This window comes from Chelonia mydas, chromosome 6, assembly GCF_015237465.2.
Source record: "Chelonia mydas isolate rCheMyd1 chromosome 6, rCheMyd1.pri.v2, whole genome shotgun sequence".
Classification (NCBI taxonomy): Eukaryota; Metazoa; Chordata; order Testudines; family Cheloniidae; genus Chelonia; species Chelonia mydas.
Window position 1 is genome coordinate 96,136,884 of NC_051246.2, and position 19,591 is coordinate 96,156,474.

At 42.2% G+C, this 19,591-nt stretch overlaps 1 protein-coding gene across 1 annotated transcript in view; it reads right to left on the reverse strand.

Moving 5' to 3' along the window:
* SEL1L (SEL1L adaptor subunit of ERAD E3 ubiquitin ligase) overlaps positions 1–19,591 on the reverse strand; it is a 58,310-nt gene that overhangs the window by 32,450 nt on the left and 6,269 nt on the right. The window contains exons 2-5 of the mRNA XM_037900801.2: positions 13,609–13,646; positions 11,161–11,386; positions 7,389–7,556; positions 5,996–6,101 (exon numbers count right to left, since the gene is read on the reverse strand). Of these exons, the coding sequence (XP_037756729.1) occupies positions 5,996–6,101; positions 7,389–7,556; positions 11,161–11,386; positions 13,609–13,646 (538 nt within the window). The remainder of the gene's footprint in view (positions 1–5,995; positions 6,102–7,388; positions 7,557–11,160; positions 11,387–13,608; positions 13,647–19,591) is intronic.

The following is a 19,591-nucleotide window of genomic DNA, read 5'->3' on the forward strand; positions in this document are numbered from 1 at the left end:
TTTTTCCCTTTAATAAGATCCTGCTGGTTTTTATTTTATTGGTATAACACCCCTCTGCCATGTACATTGGCCAAACCGGACAGTCTCTACGTAAAAGAATAAATGGACACAAATCAGACGTCAAGAATTATAACATTCAAAAACCAGTTGGAGAAAACTTCAATCTCTTTGGTCACTCGATTACAGACCTAAAAGTTGCAATTCTTCAACAAAAAAAACTTCAAAACCAGACTCCAACGAGAGACTGCTGAATTGGAATTAATTTGCAAACTGGATAGAATTAATTTAGGCTTGAATAGAGACTGGGAGTGGATGGGTCAATACAAAAAGTAAAACTACTTCCCCATGTTTATTCCCCGCCTCCACCCCCTACTGTCCCTCAGACATTCTTGTCAACTGCTGGAAATGGCCCACCTTGATTATCACTACAAAAGGTCCCGTCCCCCCCGTCCCCCGGTAACAGCTCACCTTAAGAGATCCCTCTCTTGTTACAGTGTGTATGGTAACACCCATTGTTTCCTGTTCTCTATGTATATAAATCTCCCCACTGTATTTTCCACTGAATGCATCCGATGAAGTGAGCTGTAGCTCACGAAAGCTTATGCTCAAATAAATTTGTTAGTCTCTAAGGTGCCACAAGTCCTCCTTTTCTTTTTGTGGATACAGACTAACATGGCTGCTACTCTGAAACAACACATTCTGCACTGTTTTACTAGGGAATGATTTTTTTAATGTGGCAGAATCTGTCCCAGGGTTGGTTAGCAGTGAGAAGGAATCTTATGCTTATGAGGAGGTCACATGGACTACTGGGGGAATAGGAGGGTGTCTCTCAGATTCCTCCATAGCAGTAAAGAATGCAGCTCCGGGGGCAGGGATGGTTGTGGCTAGTTCCTGTAGCCCCGAGGCTCAAGGCAAGTTCCAGAGGAAGGGGCTGGAAGAAGCCAGCTCCTGTCCCATAATCATCTCCCCGGAGGAGGGGAATGTACCACCTTGTGGCGGGGGGCCACCCCAGCTGCTGACTGCCAGGAAGTCGCAGGTCAGCAGGGAGCAGGGCCTGCCCTGGGGTGCACAGAGACATGTGTCCCAAAGGTGGAATTTGGGGTCCTGGTGACCACTGCGGTGGGAACAGACCCCAAGGACTCTGTAGCTGGAAGCAAGCCCAACCTGAGTGAAGGGGGGGGGGGGGGGGGGATTTTGCTGGCCCGTGAAGGGTCTGTCATAGCTGGTAGCTGTGAGCCCACAGACGGACTAGGGTCACCTTCCCTTTTTAGAGACACAGGAGTGTCTGACCCAGACGGGAGCCCAGAGTGGGAAGCCCAGACGGAAGGTGAGGGGGACTGGAGAATCCATCCACCTTTTGTAGGGAGGATCTCTCCCAGGAAGAGGGTGAAGAATCTGCATTTAAAATGCCAGACCCCTGTCCTGTGGATCAGGGTTTAAGGGAAGACTGGGGGTCTGATCTCCCGTAAGGGGACACCTCCCCCCCTCCAGCTAGCCTTTTGGGAACTGAAAGTGGGGTGTCCAAAAGGGGTCTTACCAATCCAAGGCACCCCATTGAAAGATGTTGTTCTTGCTACGCTTGTAAGAAATAAAACTGTCTCTTCAAGGCAGGAGGAAAAAAAAATCTCTGCATGGGTGAAACTTCACAAGGGAGTGGGGTCCAGCCCAGAGAAATTCGGGGGGGGGGAGAGGGGCAAGGGCAGGCATGGGTGCAGTATACCCTTTCCTTGCCAAAGCCTCAAACACAGGCCTGAATTAAAAGCCTTCTCCAAGGAGGCAGAAGAATCTGCATCAGAGTGCCTACCAGGGGGCACAAAGAAATGGGAAAATGCATCAAACAAGCTAAATCGTGTGAACAAAGCCTGTCCACCGTAGATTTGCTGTTAATCTATGGGTTAAAACAAAGGAGTTAATACTAGTGGTAAAGATGTGGGACAGACCTGATTTGTGGAAGAAACTGTTGTACATGCTAGGGATGGTGACAAGACAGTCCCACAAGCATGTTACTTTTCAGTCTATACCTGTAAACAGGCTGGAAGCTTGGCACAGCAACAAAAGCATAATAGGCCCATGCTGCTGTGTAGAAGGGGAAACTGAGGCACACCGCCTCATGGCATTGGTGGCTAAATGCCAAGACACTTACACTTTAACAGATATTGCTGTCTGCATTCTGTTAGCAATACTACACCCCAACCTATTCTCAGGCATCTGGGGACCAGGAACCCCAAAACTTGCTAGAACACTTATGAATGACATCATATAGTTTAAAGGTATTGAAAGGGAGCGTGACCAAAGACAAACAAGGATTTTACATGTACTGCCTCCACCGTGGACAGTGTCCAAGTCTCTGGCAGTAAATTCAGGAGGAGGGTGTGCCGGTGCATCCCATAAGGCTTTATGGAACTATGCTTGTGAATGTATATATGACATAAATGGAATATGTTTTATGCTACATATGCCATGTAACATATCTCTGTAAAGGTTATGATCTACTGAATATATTCATCCTGTTTGTATGCATGTGTCATGGTTGTATTCAAAGTTATGAGTATTGGCTATATACTTGTTTGATTTTAAATAATCTTAGTAACGCATTTGGTCAGCTTCTTTAGAAAGGAATTTGCAAGTTAAGTGCTCAATCAAGAAGCACTTAACGCACAATGGATCTTGGAAGGCTCCAATCCACATAAGAAGTCTGCATGAGGACGTTCAAGGTAGCATATGAACCATGGCTGCTACCTGTAAGTTCTGAGTCATGCATGGACATGTGACTTGCCCATGTGACTCCAAAACTCCATTTTGTAGCTGGATTCTACACAGGGGGAGGGAGCAGTGTCCACCCACAAGCGAAAGACTATTTAAACCCCTGGGAGACCACTCCATTTTGTCTTCAGATGGCTAAAGAGAGCCTCTCCACTCCCAAGGATACCTGAAAGAAACTGGAACAAAGGACAGTAACTACAGGGGGTGTGAGTGATTGCTGGATCCAGATTAGAAGGAGAGTAGTCTGTAAAAGGAATCTTACTGGAATTCCTTTAAGGATGAGGTTTTTATCTGTATTCAGTTTTCTTAGACATAAGACTTGCATGTTCTATTTTATTTTGCTTGGTAATTCACTTTGTTCTGTCTGCTATTACTTGGAACCACTTAAATCCTACTTTCTGTATTTAATAAAAATCACTTTACACTTATTAATTAACCCAGAGTATGTATTAATACCGGGGGGGGGAGAACAGCTGTGCATGTCTCTCTATCAGTGTTATAGAGGGCGAACAATTTATGAGTTTACCCTGTATAAGTTTTTTACAGGGTAAAATGGATTTATTTGGGGTTTGGACCCCATTGGGAGTTGGGCATCTGAGTTTTAGAGACAGGAACACTTCTTAAGTTGCTTTCAGTTAAGTCTGCAGCTTTGGGGCACATGGTTCAGACCCTGGGTCCGGGCTGAAACAGACTGGCGTGTCTGGCTCCACAGGACAGGGTGCTGGAGTCCCAAGCTGGCAGGGAAAGCAGGGGCAGAAGTAGTCTTGGCACCCCCAAGAAGTTTCTGTGATCCAACCTGTCACACACAGTAGAATATTCAAAACCTCACATGATTAAACCACCACAAATTAAGAGAATATCCATGGGTTCACAATCCTCCACATACATTGTTAACATATAATGTAATATTATTCATGAGCCTTTTTAACAGTTCCCAGAGTCAGACACTACACTACAGAGGATTTTTTTCTGTTGTTGTTGTTCTGGTAATGGAAGACACCAGACACAGGATCTAGTGATAAAAGTGAAGTTACCATCACCAGTGCTTTATAGTGGTTTCATAGGTCACATGAAAAAACAGAGGGCATCAACTCGACTATCTTGATTCACTTCAATATTAAATCAATTTAAACTAAAAGCACCAATGGATTCCATACAAATACTGGGCTAAAATTATTATGTAGTTGTTACTGTTGTTGTAATGAAGTAGCCAGATTAACCATGAGTAGTTTTTGGGAAAAGGCCTTTTTGCTAAATTAGTTTTTGTTGATTTTGCAAGATCCATGGTTGAAATACAGACAAAAGGTCTCTTCACTGTGATCCCCAAAAAGTACTATTTAAACAGGTTAATGTATAAAAAAAAATTGTTTTGTATACTTTAATCTGTGTAAGATATTAAACTACCTTGAATGGTTTAAAGGAAATTGTCTCACTTCTTCCTTTTTCCCTATTTGTTTGCTTTCCAATTTCCCTCCTATTCTCTGCACTTCTTCCTTGTTCCCCTGTAAATAAGTCTTTATGCTTCATGCTCCATGTTGGTTTCTTTCGCACCACTCTCTTGTAGTCTTATGTTTAATATCCTTAGAAAGGTGAGTACAGTGACTTGAAACTGAAAGACCAATGCTACTAATTCCTATAATATTTAAAGCACACAAGGAAGGATGATCTTGCAGCTAAGGTACTGGAATGGAACCAGATTTTCAGAGTCCAATTCCTGGCTTTGTCAAAGATGTCCTGCCTGACCTTGGATAAATCACTTAGCCTCTTGTGCCTCAGTTCCCATGTGTAATGTGGAATAATGCTGCCTTTCGCATACTCTGTCTTGCCCACACTAAACTTTTGGAGGTCTTTGTATCTTACGGTGTCTATGTAGAGTGCTTTAGAACAAGAGGCCCTGATCTCAAATGTGGCCTCTAGATGCTACTGTAACACACATGATTTATAGTATTTACAGTAAGTCGGAACTACCTGACATTGCTGCTGAAGGAGAAATTGTCATGAGCAGATCTGAAGTGGTAACTGGATTTACTAGATGGATGGAGCACAAAGAAACCAGACTGAGCAGAATGAGAGTTTCATCTCACCCTTGTTCTTCCTTGGTTTCCTCTTTTGCATGTATCCATTTATGTTATACAAAACTAAATTGTAGTAACTGAGTTAATTAGCTAGAACAGAGAATAGAATCAATACTTAGTTATATATAGTGCTTTCATGGTAATCAAGCAACCGTAGAGAAGGTCATACTGAATCTTTTTAATCTAATCTTTGAAGAAGTCAGTGAGATCCTGAGTTGAAAGGAAAAAGATTTGAGGAGAGTCAAAGGTGCCAAACAGGCACTGGATATGTCAAATGTCAGTGAATCCAGATATGGAGTTTTTAGAGTTCATATCAGGGCAGCTGTTACATCCTGCAGGGGCGGTTTTAAGATATTCCTCTCTGCTGCTGAAGTAGGTACCACATGTTGTAACAAAAACAATTTCTACAATTCATGCTCTCAGTACAGGTTAGGTATAGAGAGGGCCAGGAATTTTTTTGACAAAGTCTTTTTTTGATTTTTAACTGAGAAAATGCTGATTTGGCAAAAACTTTTCACGTAAACATATTAGCTTCAATGAAACCAGAGACAAGTGGTTAAGGACTCACCAGGCAAAGCATGGACTTGGACCTGGGTCTCCCACATCTCATGTGAGCACCCTAACCACTGGGCTATCGGCTACTCAGGTTGTTGGGGGGCGAGTCTCGTTTTTCGTTGAAGATTTCAAAAGGTTTTAGGTTTGTCCTGCTTTAGGATGGATTTTTTAATTATTTTTTTTAAAATCTTGGAAACTGTGTGTGTGGAAAAAAAAAAAAATTCCTCCTGCCTAGTTACATGGCTAGAGAAAAACAATGGTTGTTGTGCTGAAGTAGAGAATTGCACTGCTTAGCAGCACAATGAACACTGTTAGAATTATCTGCACACATGCCATGCTGGAAAAAGTCTGGCTACTTTTTGTGGATCTGCTCAAAGAAAGCTGTCATGAGTTTCTGCTCCTGTGAATGTTCTCCAATTACCATTTATTCTCAATGCCACATGACTGACTTATATGAAATTCAATCTATATAACTTCTAGTATCACTCAAGTCTAAAACCCAGTGTCTCATTAAGCTGTGTCCTGGTTACAAGACATCATACAAAACCAAGTCATCCATTTTCCCAAGAAAGATCTATGTTAACGTTCAAGCATGGACTTACTCTTTTTTCTGTGCCTTTTTACTGCTCTCGTTAAGGATTTTCATCCCAGTCTGGTAAACATCCTCTGCTTCCTGCATCTGTCTTCTCTTATTAGACTGCTCTTCAGCTAAAAAAACAAAAAAGATAAGTGGTTTAAATCAAATGCAAGAGGTTGGTCTCTTAAATGTCTGTTTTTGCCAGTATTCATGGCAGATTCTTCCTTGGCCATATGATTAGGGCGCTACCAAATTCACAGCCATGAAAAACGTGTCATGGACTGTAAAATCTGGTGTCCTCCCATGAAATCTGGTCTTCTGTGTGCTTTTATCCTCTACTATACAGATTTCACAGGTGAGACCAGCATTTCTCAAATTGGAGGTCCTGACCCAAAAGGGAGTTTCAGGGGGGTTGCAAGGTTATTTTAAGGGGGTCGTGGTATTTCCATCCTTACTTCTGCGCTGCCTTCAGAGCTGGGTGGCCGAAGAGTGGCAGCTGTTGACTAGGCGCCCAGCTCTGAAGGCAGCACCCCATCAGCCGCAGCACAAAAGTAAGCGTGGCAATACCATACTATGCCCTCCTTATTTCTGTGCTGCTGCTGGCAGCAGCTCGGACTTTTAGAGCTAGGCTCCCAGCCAGCAGCTGCCGCTCTCCAGCTGCCCAGCTCTGACGGCAGTGCGGTCACCAGCAGCAGCGCAGAAGTAAGGGTAGCACTACTGCAACCCCCACTACAATAACCTCCACAACTCATTATTTGGGTCAGGACCCCTACAAATTACAACATCATGAAATTTCAGATTTAAAATCGGTGAAATCATAAAATTTACAATTTTTTGAATCCTATGACCGTAAAATTGACCAAAATGGACCGTGAATTTGGTAGGGCCCTACACATGATCTTGTTATTGCAAGACAAGATACAGAGGTTGTGCTGGCAACGAGGGAGAAAGTTGTCTCAATGGGCTGTTGGGTTTTTATAGCCACCGTTTTTTGTGCATTTGCCTAGTCTTTCATTTATTTTGCTATCACCAGGCTGCTCAAATCATCCTCCTGGAAGGTGGGGATAAAAGAGAGAAAATATCCTCAAACACACATATTTTGTCTTCCTTTCTGCAAGAGATAAAAGGGTCATATTCGTGCAGCAAGCCACCAACTTCAATGGGAAGCATACAGTGAATTCCCCATGTAACTCAAATTTTATGCATTAAGGTCACTTTCAGTTTCCATGAACCCAGGAAGTGGGAGTACCACATGATAATGTAGGAATAGGCATCTATGTCACTAGGATGGCTCTCCCTTTCCCATTACTTCTACTGTGGAAACCTTATGTTTATGGGGACACTTGCCCACAAGGGATAAGGAGACCATTAAGCTCAGTAAGTATTCTTTGATGAAAGAAATGTATCTGGCTACTCACTTTCACAGAAGCCCCACTTTTGATCTCTCTTGTAATCATAGGTTGTTGCACACCAAAGCCTGCCATCTTCCCTCCCATCAGCAGTACATTCTACATACTCCTTCTCCAGGAACAGGAAGGGGAAGTGGCAGGGCTCACTGTCTGCAGTGCCTCCGATGGCTGTCAAAACTGAAAAAAACAAAAACAAAAACCCAGGAATGAGATCTGTCTCTCTCACAATGTAGCAAACAAACTGTTCACCACCACAGGGGACTGTTCCTTGTATGCCAGGTTTCTGAGTTTTACTAAGACAAACTCTTTAAGCTGCAGTTTCATTATTCATGCAACACTATAAAAAGGGAAATAAAGACGGGACATTTTAATGTTATCTGTACTATATTATTAGCCATTTTAGATTATTAAAAGTCTTAAGATATCAAAGCTAGAATTTAAAAATCGAATTTGGCTTCCAGTGCCCATATTCTACTTGCTCCTGTATTGCTCTTCACTCAGCTAGGGCAATGAAAAAGAATGATTAGACTGACATTTGGTCGTAGGAAGTTTGGCTTGTCGGTTCTCATGTATTAACTTGTGCAATACAGCAGTTTGAGTCTCTAACATCATAGAGAAATATCTAGATCTAAATCTCACTGAATTTTTATGGATTTTTTTAAAAGTGGAGGACATTTCTATTAGTTTTCATGACAGCTTTTCATTTTATAAGCACTGCCAACTCTCACAATTTAATCATGAGCCTCACAATTTGGTATTTTCATTAAAGCCCCGGCTCCTGGAGTCATGTGAATAAAAGATACTCTCAACTTTGAACAAAAATGTAGGTTTCTAGTCCTCAGGGTTAGAAAGAAGTCTGAAAACACGACTCCCTGAAGGCTCAGAAACTAGAAAGCCATAAAAACACTTTACATTTTGTTTTTTTTAAAGTGAGCCAAACTTATGATTTTTGAATGCTGGGTGGTATCAATAATATTTTAAAGCTACATTATTTTATAGGTTTTGTTTAAGTCTTCTCTATAAAAAAAAAGCTGTTTACATACAAGCCTTCTTCTAGAATTACTAGGAACACTGCTATGTTGGACAATTCCAAAGATTTCATTTTTGGGAAGACAATGACGTGTGAGCAAGTTAGTTGCTTGACCAACGGTACACATTAACTAGTGGCAGAATGATTTTTCTTCAGAATATGCACACAGTTATTGGCCAGCCCCAGCAACTATGGCACAGGGGTTTAGCACAACAGTCATGAATAACTGCCAATCCTGGAGTAGTCTGCAGAATTAAACTGACTACATGTATATCCTATTGTCACCTGCTCAAGTACTGAACTAAAAGATGTCCACAATCAGTGACCAACCAACTCAGCACCTTGGCATCAGCCCTGTTGAGAACTTGGATTTTGTCTGTATTGCAGTTATTTTGGAAGGCCTGACAATTTTTTCCATGTCAAGGGGAAGTTTTAAAAGTTACTTTTTTGGCGTTTCCTCCTTTTAACCATGTTAATCAAAAAGCTATGGAAGAATATTCATTCACTTTTTATAAGAATCCTAAATTTACTTAGCATTATCCCCCTAAGCTGGTTTCACATAACACTATGCTAAAATCTATGAAGTTAGAAAGGTCTTTAAGTACTGGTGACATGGCATAGTAATGAAGGGGAAAAAAATTAAGTCAGCTTAGGTTGCACCTGCTTGGTCAATGTAGTGTAAAACTGAAACTATGATAAAGAACCTCTCTCTCTCAAAGTTGCATAAATAGACAAAAGATGGTTTCATATGAACCAATAGCAATGAACATTTCCCCCTCTTCCACTCACTAGTTCACCTTCTTGGCACTCAACAGCTTTTTACAGGCCAAGACTAAAGTTCAATGAATATAGAATTTAACATGCCAGATCAAACTACTGGATTCATCAAGTCTGGTTCCTGGCCTCTAGCAGTGGAAAATACTGGATGCTTCAGAGGACAGCAAATAACAAACACATAAAATGCACCAAGCAAACCATGTAGCACTTTAGATGGTGGCATTAGTTTACAACTGCCTCTCTCACACCTTATTGCATAGCTATGATATTAGTAGTCAAACATTCAGCTAGCCATATCCTATTTCCTTACCCGCACCACCTTCTTGTTTTTATTTTAAATCCGGGCACAGTATTTGTTTCTCCCACAAACAGGTGTTTTTATTAACACCTAAAACAATGCAAGATGCTACAGTCCATACACTGTGATAGTGCTGTTACAGGAGAAAAATGGAACCATGAACTTTGTATGAGAGGCAAGTATAAGAGGAAGTTATTTATAAACTTATAAATATTAAGATATCAAGTACGGGCTAATAAGCATATTTACTCAGGTGACAATCTAAGTGGCTATACACAGTCTAGTCTGGGATTCAGCTATCTTGCTATAGTAGGGAATCTTCCAGGCAACCAGCTGAGGTATTTTTACAGATCAGATTTGAACAATGTGAAAACAAAGCACTTTCATGGCATTATGATGGGAAGATACAAAGTATCTTAATGAAATTTCACCTTCAATTAAGAGGCCTGGCTGACTAAACATGATGCTTGAATCTGAAGGCTAGCAACAATTGCTCATACTACTAAAAGTCTTTTTACTCACTTTTCCCACTTCATTAATATCTTTCATCTCTGTACGATGTCATACTCATCTACAGCAACATCTACAAGTGCTCAAGAAAAGCGTAGAGCATTTTGTATTAGCAAGAGGCTACAGATATTTTATAGAATGTCACTTTTTTTTAAGTGTATGGTGCTGGTAGAGGTTAGCAGATGTTATTAGAGGCAGTTCTGCACAATTACTGCTTCCTTTCACCACACTAATCTGCATTTGTGAAAAGGCATATGAAAAGAACTGCTAGAGACAAAGTGTTGAGTTAAACATTAAGTTACCATACAATCACCATTTTCCATAAGGTTAGAGTAAAAGTTAATTTACTCTGGGCACATTAAAAAAGTTGTTTCCTTTTTATGTACATCAGCCTATGTCAGGGATACCCAAATGCCAGCTGCAAGGCAAGGATATTAATCAGATGAACTCTAACTTTTCATTATGAGTTAAAAAGCAATTCCTACTCAGCTTCCCTGGAAGATCTGACAACAACTAGGCATGGTTTTTATTTGAAAAGTTACCCTAGTTTATATGAAATAAGGTACTGCCCTACGGCTCCTAAGAAGTTGTCAATGCACAAAGTTGCCTCAATGTCAAAGTTTGCTTCCACTCTCCTCAATTTAACTCAAACCTAAATACAATCAACTACCAGAACAAGACGACCACTTATAGTGTTTCCCCTCTTCCCCATATGACAAAGCTATAATCAGGCCAAAAAAGTGACTATTTCTGGGAAGAGAAAAGCTTTAGATCATAATCTATACTTCAAAGTAAGCAGATATGAGTCATGTTCATGTTAGAACTTCAGGATTTGGATTGTTCTCTCTATTCACAAGTTGTTTAAAAAAAAAAAAAAAGGAGCAAGGCACTCTAACTTGAGCGAATTTTCTTGTGCTGTGCAATCAACAGAAACTATGGAAAACATTTTAAAGTGCATCTGAAGTAAATGATATAGGTATTAGCCAACATTACGGTAGGGAAAATTAAGGCTGTAATGACCATTGCATTCTGAAACCCCCTATTCAGTTAGACAATTGAGACAAATGAAGATTATTTCTGGATCCCACTAATCTCCCAAATTTTTCCAGATTGATTTTGCTTTTTGCTGTTGGTTCATGAAGCCTGCAAAATTCAAGCAAAGTTACCTGGTTTCTGCCTTGCTACATCTTCCAAGTTCTTATTTAATAGGTTTGACATTTCAAGAGAGTTAAGCTCCTCCAACATGCTCTCTTTCTCCTCGTCTTGGCTCCTATAGCGCTCTTCATCTTCAGTGGGAGAGTCTGATTCCTCTGACTCAAGGAAGATCTGACCTGCGACAACACGGGCTCCTGTGGAGCGGTCCCCGACCTGTTCTTCTGAAGGCAAGGAAGTCTAGAGAAGAAGAGAGCAGAATTTAGGAGACTAGTCCTCTCACTGACTACTGCTATTCAATGTCTACCCCTTTTTGATTTATGAAGCCTACCAGGAAACTGAACTTAATATGTTACTTCTCACTCTTGAAGTTAAGATAAATGTGTTGAATTGTTCCTTTCAGCCCCTATTCTCCACTTCCCCTTTAATTCTTAAAAAAAACAAAACCAGCAACTCTTTTCACAATGGAGATGTCCCAAAACTCTCACACAAAATTGGTTGCTCTTCATTCATGCAGATTTCTGTGCACATCACTTCAGCTTATATGAAAAATGGAGCTTCATTTGTGCTGATTTGGAATGACCTGTTTAAAGCTAAGGCACTCAACGACAGTATTGGAAGTATAGCAGAAGGGGAGACTAGTTCCCTTTGTACTTAAGGGAAAAAACTATCACAAGTCACAGGAAAGTCAAATTTGGACACATGGACCCAAGTGTTTAGTGGAGAGCTGACTGTATAAGGCTCTCTGAACGGGAATCCTTTGTCCTAATGTCAAACAGCTAAGTAGACTGAAATTTCTCCTTCCAAGGGTAAACTTTTCCTGTACTATCTTGTATTCCACCACCAGTTCTTGACTTCATGTTTGAGATATTCCATCTGAATTGTAACAGGCTTTTCTATTACACTTAGTTGAAAGCTTACTAAGGGACTTCACTTGCCCTATCAGTTTTGTAATATTAGTGCTTGTAATATTAGTTTCAAGTCTATCACTCTCTGACCACAATTCTTTGTTTCCTCTCTCCTAAAATCTCCCATTTATATTCTAATATTAGTGAAAAATTAGAAGGCAAGTTGTCTATCATTTAGAGCAAAGAACTAGAATTAAAGATTGATGGGTTTTAGCTTTAATACAGCCAAATAAGGAGGGAGAAAGAAGTGGGGAAAAAACCACCACACCTGGTCTCTTTGCCTGAGTTTCCTGACCTGTAAGACAGGTATATCACCTACCTCACAGATATACTGTAAGGCTAAATTTGTGTTTTTTAAAGCACGTTGATATGCTTTGATGAAAGGTGCGACAAGAGGGAAAATGACCATACCTCTGCAGTAAATCAACTCTCCTCATGCTTAAGGTTGAGTGTGTCATGGATTCCGTGACTTTCCAGGACCTCCATGACTTCTGCAGCGACTGGTGCAGATGGCCCAGGGGCTGCCTGAGCAGCTCGGGCAGCCCTTGGGCCAGCCGCACCGGCCGCTGCTGGGGCAGTCTTGGGCAATTGCCCTCCTCCCCAGCAGCAGGAGTTGGGGTGCATGTGGGAGTGGGCTCAGGCACGGGAGGGGGTGAGGGCTCTGGGTGGCGCTTACCATGGGGGGCTCCCCCGAAGTGAGGATGTCCCTCCCTCAGCTCCTAGCTCCACATGCTGCCTCACCACCCCCACAGCTCCCATTGGCTGTGGTTCCCGGCCAATGGGAGCTGCGAAGTCAGTGCACGGAGCTAGGAGCTGAGGGAGGGCCATGTCGCTGCTTCTGGGGAACCCAAGGGGGCAGGCAGGGAGCCTGCCAGCCCGCACCCCATCACCAGCAGGGGTCCCAGGCCATGCGCCCCTCCTTCCCCACCAGATTTAGGCAGGGGTATATAGTACGTCATGGGCGGGTCACGGGCCACGAATTTTTGTTTACCGTCTGTGATCCATCCGTGACTTTTACTAAAAATACCCATGACTAAAACGTAGCCTTACACATGCTACATTTTTAATGACTAATACTTCCATAGGTCTTTATTGGTATTACTTAACGAAACCCTCAATGCATGAGGTAACAAATATTCTTTTTTCAAAGAGGTGAGCTGAAGCTCTGAGATGTTAAGTGACTTGGCCAAGGTCATACAACAAGTTAGTGGCAGGTTCTAAATAGACTCCATTGAGTTCTGATTTTCAGATCCTTGCTCTAGTCCAGTGGCTCTCAAAGTTTTGCATTAGTGACCACTTTCACATAGCGAGCCTCTGAGTGCACCCCCCCCACCTTATAAATTAAAAACACTTTTTTATATAAAAGTGTTTAATTATAAATGCTGGAGGCAAAGCAGGGTTTGGGGTGGAGGCTGACAGCTTGCCACCCCCCATGTAATAACCTCGTGACCCCCTGAGGGGTCCCGACCCCCAGTTTGAGAACTCCTGCTCTAGTAGTCCCACAAAGAGGGAGAATAAAATGGAATGCATCATTCGGTGAGACTTATTGCTTACCTTTGATTCTAATGACTCATCCTGACCACCTTCTTCATCTGTAAAGAATTTTAAAAATTAGTTCAGAAGCTATTTTAACATGTGTTATTGCCTAAATAAAAGCAATAAATTTAGCTAGAACAAAATAATATTGCTTAGCATTACTCGTTTGAGATATACTAGAGCTCTTGAGTTCACTACGTCTAAAAGAAGGACAAGGAACTCTAGAACACACAGGTCAGTTGCACAGTCTTGTTTGTTTTTGTGATCTCAGGTAAGAGGGAAATAGAATTGTACCATAGATCTATTTTTAGCAGCTTCAAATGTGTTTGTAGACTCCTGTATTTCTCATCTTGATTTGCCCTAGGTCCTGTATAGTTGATGCATTCACTCTATTGTAAACAACTTTTCTTATTTTTTGTTTCCACTAGTCTCCTTGACCAAGAGTCTCGAGTTGTCACACATGATGTGGGCTTCCCAAGTATGAGAGGAGACCTAATCATAAAATACAACTTGCACAAGCAAAAATACAAGATAACCCCGCAAAATACAGCAGTATCTTAAAACATTGACTATTTCACTTAAACCAAGAGTCAGGACAAATAGGATTAAAGCTACTGGTCTGTCCTTAACTCACCTTACTATGTTCAGATTATGCATTGCAGAGCCTTAGAACAGGAAATCTAATGTACTGCGGAAGACGTGGAACAGGCTGAGTTCAGAGAGACACACCTTACTTTCGCCAATTTAGGTATGCTTTATATAAAATAATAGCTATTCAATACCTTGAACACAAAATTCTATTTGAAGTGCTAAGTACTATATTAGCCACTTAAGGACTGCTATATGTATATAGCATGTAGAATAAAACATTTCTGCTATTAACTTACACACACTGCCTTTGAAGCAAAGACGTGCTGATGGAAAACCAACAGAAGGCCATCACATTCTGCTGCAGCAAAGGGGCTGAATACTTGCAGATTTTCTATCCCTAATAGCTCTGAAACAAGTGATGGAAACTGTGATGAACATGACATTTAATTGACTTCACAACTCTGATGATTCTACTAACACCATCTGGGCACCACTACAGCAGGGGTCGGCAACCTTTCAGAAGTGGTGTGCCGAGACTTCATTTATTCACTTTAATATAAGGTTTTGCGTACCAGTAATACATTTTAACGTTTTTTAGAAGGTCTCTCTCTCTAAGTCTATATATTATATAACTAAACTATTGTCGTATGTAAAGTAAACAAGGTTTTCAAGATGTTTAAGAAGCGTCATTTAAAATTAAATTAAAATGCTGATCTTATGCTGTCGGCCTGCTCAGACCACTGCCAGCCTGGGGTTCCAATCACCTAGGCCGGCAGTAGGCTGAGTGGAGCCTGCGGCCAGGACCCCAGCTGGCAAGGGGCCGGCAGCCAGAACCCCAGACCAGCAGCGGGCTGAGCGGGGCCGGTGGCCAGGACCCCAGACCGGCAGTGGGCTGAGCAGCTCAGCGTGGTGCCACTCAGCCTGCTGCTGGTCTGGGGTTTCGTCCGCCGGCTCCTGCCGGCCCCAATCAGCCCGCTGATGGACTGGGATCCCAGCCCTGCCCACACAGAGTGGGTACCTACTTTCTCCCTGGTTCTAGCCCATTCTCTTCCTCTCTCTCTGCACTGAGCTGAGGGTGGGAGTGCACTGAGCACAGGGCTGGGGGTTGGGGTGTAGGATCTGGCCAGGAGCTAGAATGAGGGAGGGGGCCCAGGGTTGGGGAAGGAGGTTTAGGTGTGGAGTGCTTACCTGGGCAGCTCCCATTTGGTGTGAGGGGTGCAGGTAGGAATGTGGGGGGGGGTGAGAATGTGTGGGGCTGCAGAAGTCAGGGCAGAGGGCTGGGGGAGTGTGAGGAGGGTGCAGGAGTCAGGGCATGGGGGTGCTGGGTATGTGGGGGGGTGCTGGAGTCAGGGCTGGGGTTGTGGGGGGTGCAGGGGTCAGGGCAGGAGGCTGGGCTGTGAGGGGGTGCAGGGCAGAGGGCTGGGGGTGTGTGAGGGGGGTGCAGGGGTCAGGGCAGAGGGCTGGGGGTGTGGGCTAGGATCGTGGGGTGGTCCCAGCCCCCTGCCCAGAGCGGCTCAGGGCAGGGGGCTGGAGGGGATATGCCCTGATTCCACCCCCATTCCCCAAGGCCCTGTCCCCACCTCTTCTCCACCTTCTCCCCGGAGCAGCGAGCTCACTGCGGCTCCACTTCTCCCCCTCCCTTGCAAGGGCCATCAGCTGATCAGTGGCAGGGATGGAGAGGAGATGGGGCAGGAACCCAGCATGTCGGGGGAGGGGAGAGCTTGTCTGCCCTGCAGCAGCATCCGGCAGGACCAAGCTTCTTCACCCTGCCCCCATGGGAAGGGTGGGAGGTGGGCAGAGAAGAGTGCGCCAGGATGGGCAGGATTTTTAATGGCACGCTACTGCCTGCCGGGGTCCAAGCCTGAGTTTGGCAGCGGGCTGAGCAGGGATGGTGGCTGGGACTCAGCAGGCAGCAGTGTGCCATTAAAAATCAGCTCACGTGCCGTCTCTGGCACGCGTGCCATAGGTTGCCGACCCCTGCACTACAGTTTACTGCCATGCAATAGCCAGTGTTAGAAGTCAGCTACTAGACGTTGCTGTCCTTGCCCTTTTTCACTTAGTCTGACTTCCTGTCATGAAAGATAAGTAGCATGGTTCATTCCTGACGCACTCAGGCCTTGCCCTGGCAGATTCAATAATGGCAGTAGGAAATTATAAAACTACCGTAAACGTTTAATAAAGGAGCAATGCTAGCTGTATTTTCCATTTTGAAGCAAACTATAATGCTTTTCAACTCAGAATCTCACACACTGCAATTACTTCTCCCACTACTGGAGTGCAGCACTTTCATGGTGACATGCAACAGATGTTTAGAAGCATATAGTAAATCTGCACATCAGTTTGGGTAAGAAAGTGAAGAATCCAATATCTGTTTTGAAAATGTAGGGGAAATTAGGAAGCAGAACGTAATCAGTTGGAATTTAGGTATGACACTCAGATTAACATCTTCACTTTTGAAAATGATATAGTTTAGGTCACGTCTACACTAGTGAGCTGACAGCAGAGCAACTGTACTGAAGCAGCTGAGCTGCTGTAAAAATGCTCGTGTAGCCACTCTATGTCGACGGGAGAGAGCTCTCCCGTTGACATAATAAAATTACCTCCACAAACAGCAGTAGCTATGTCAGTGGGAGAAGCTCTCCCGCCAACATAGCGCTGTGCACACTACCACTTATGCCAGCAAAATTTATGTTGCTCAGAGATGTGTTTTTACACACCCCTGAGCAACAATAGATTTTGAAGACATAAGTGGTAGTGACTGTAGACATGGCCCTAGTGTTCTAAATACAGACTTGCAGACTAGCCATCAGGAATCCTATCCCATCTTGCATTTTAATCCTGACTTTGACAACCTCTATGGCCTTGGGCAAATCACTTATCCCCATTTTACAGATGTGGAAGAAACTGAAATAGGAAGGTCAAGTTACAATACAATGGGATTAACTGCTTGCAAAGCACTCTGAAGATGTCAACAATACTATTTAATGCTTTACAAGTACAAGGATATTTTTAATGGCCACAACTGTTTAGGACATCAGCTTTAGGTGTCATCTGCAGATTCATTGTAATCAACAAATATCAGCTAATACGTTCCCAAAAGAAAGATTTTAAAATAGCATTGATAGCCCCTCATTGCTAATTGGCATTGTATATTTTAGCAATATATTTATTCATAGATTCCAAAGCGAAAAGTTACCATTGTGGTCATATAGTCCAACCTCCTGTACAACACAGGCCATAGAACCTCCCTAAAACAATTTCTAGAATTCTATCTTGATTGAAAAATTGTCAGTGATGGAGAATCCACCACAATCCTTGGCAAGTTGTTTCAATGGTTAATTACCCTCATTGTCAAAAAATGTACACCTTATTTCCAGTCTGAAACTGTCTAGCTTCAACTTTCAGCTTTCATGTTATACCTTTCTCTGCAAGAACGAAGAACCCATTACTAAATATTTGTTCCCCATGTAGGTACTTGTTAAGGAGTGACTTGATTACAATCTACCTTTTTTTCTTAGTTAAGCTAAATAGATGGAGCTCCTTGGGTCTATCCCTATAAGGCATGTTTTCTAATCCTTTAACTATTCTCGTGGCTCTTCTCCTAACCCTCTCCAATTTATCAACATCTTTCTTGAATTGTGGGCACCAGAACCGGACACAGTATTGGAATAGCAGTTGCACCAGTGACAAATACAGAAGTAAACTAACCTCTCCACTCCTACAAGATTCCCTTGTTCATGTATCTGAGGACTGCATTAGCTCTTTTGGCCATATCATCATATTGGTAGTTCATGTTCAGCTGATCATCCACCACGCCCCTCAAATATTTTTCAGAGTCACTACTTCCCAGGGTAGAGTTTCCATCCCGTAAGTATGGCCTACATTCTTTGTTCCAAGAAGTATACACTTAGCTATATTAAAACACACTTTGCTTGCACCTAATTTACCACGCTAACCAGATTGCTCTGAATCAGTGTCCTTGTCCTCTTCATTATTTACCACTCCCCAAATTTGTGTGTCATCTGCAAACTTGATCAGTGACGTTTTTATGTTTTCTTCCAGGTCATTAATAAAAACTTTAAATAGCAGAGGGCCAAGAACTGATCTTTGCGGGATCCAATGGGAAGTTGATGACAATTCGTCCTTTACAACTACATTTTGGGACCTATCAGCCAGTTTTTAATCCATTTAATACGTGCCATGTTAATTTTATACTGTTCTCGTTTTTTAATTAAAACATTATGTAGTATCAAGTCAGACAGCTTACAGAAGTCAACATTATTACTTTTATCAACCAAACTCATAATCTCAAAAAATATCAAGTTAGTTTGACAGGACCTATTTTTCATAAATCTATGTTGATTAACTACATTATCCTCCTTTAGTTTTTTGATTAATCCAAGGACTTTATTAATTGTATGGCAAAGTCATACAAAACAAAATACCAATAGTCTAATAGGGTGTATTCCCTCCATACACATATGAAACTTCCCATTCACAACAATTATATATGTATAGGGACAGAAATGCAAAATTGAGGTGGGACGGGTGAGGGGAATTAGCAGTACAAACCAGGACTAAATTTGTTTTGTTTTTGTCTCAAAAGCAAAACAATGGAACTGTTTCATTGCAGTTGCATCATGTAGCTTCTCTCAGAAGAAACCAGCTCTAAATTAACAGGCTGCAGGTATAACATAGTTAACAGGCTGTTGCACAGATGTTCTTTCCAAACCAGACTGCTAAAAAAGGCAAAAACAATTTTAATTTATTTAGCTGTACTGGGCTCTTAAATGATTTTCCAGTTAAATTAGGCAGACTAACTTGCAGTGATACTGGATAATGCAAACAGCAAAGGGATCATTTACAGACCTACAATTCTTGACACAGAACTGCTGAACAGAACATGGACATTACAGTTATAATTAAAAGCACGCCTACTTTGAGAGAGAATTAAAAAGGATCTTTTGGAGGTGTTAATGAGGGGCTAGTGGTAGGTCACTGTTGGAAATAAGAGGGAATTATTAACCAATGTTTGTCCAGTGAATAGAATCAAAGATTATAATGTTTATGCACTTGCCAAACAGTGATTAGAGCTAATTGTTCATTTGTTTTTCTAAATGCAAATCCAAGCTCAGAAAAAGTGGGTCACTTACCATTTGCTGGATCTGTTTGAAGGGTTGCCTAGTGCTATAGATGCTAGTTCTGAAAGGGCTGATTGGAAATTAATCCTACCATTTTTTAAGCAAATGGAGGGATAGTAAAGATTATTAAAAGGTAACAAGCCGACAATACAAGACAAAAAGAACATTTTAGTTAGAAATTTAATGCAAAATTTCTTCATCAGCCCTGAACCTTCTTGTGCCCCAAATGAAATTCTACCTACAGTACTTAAGTATGAGGCATTTCATGT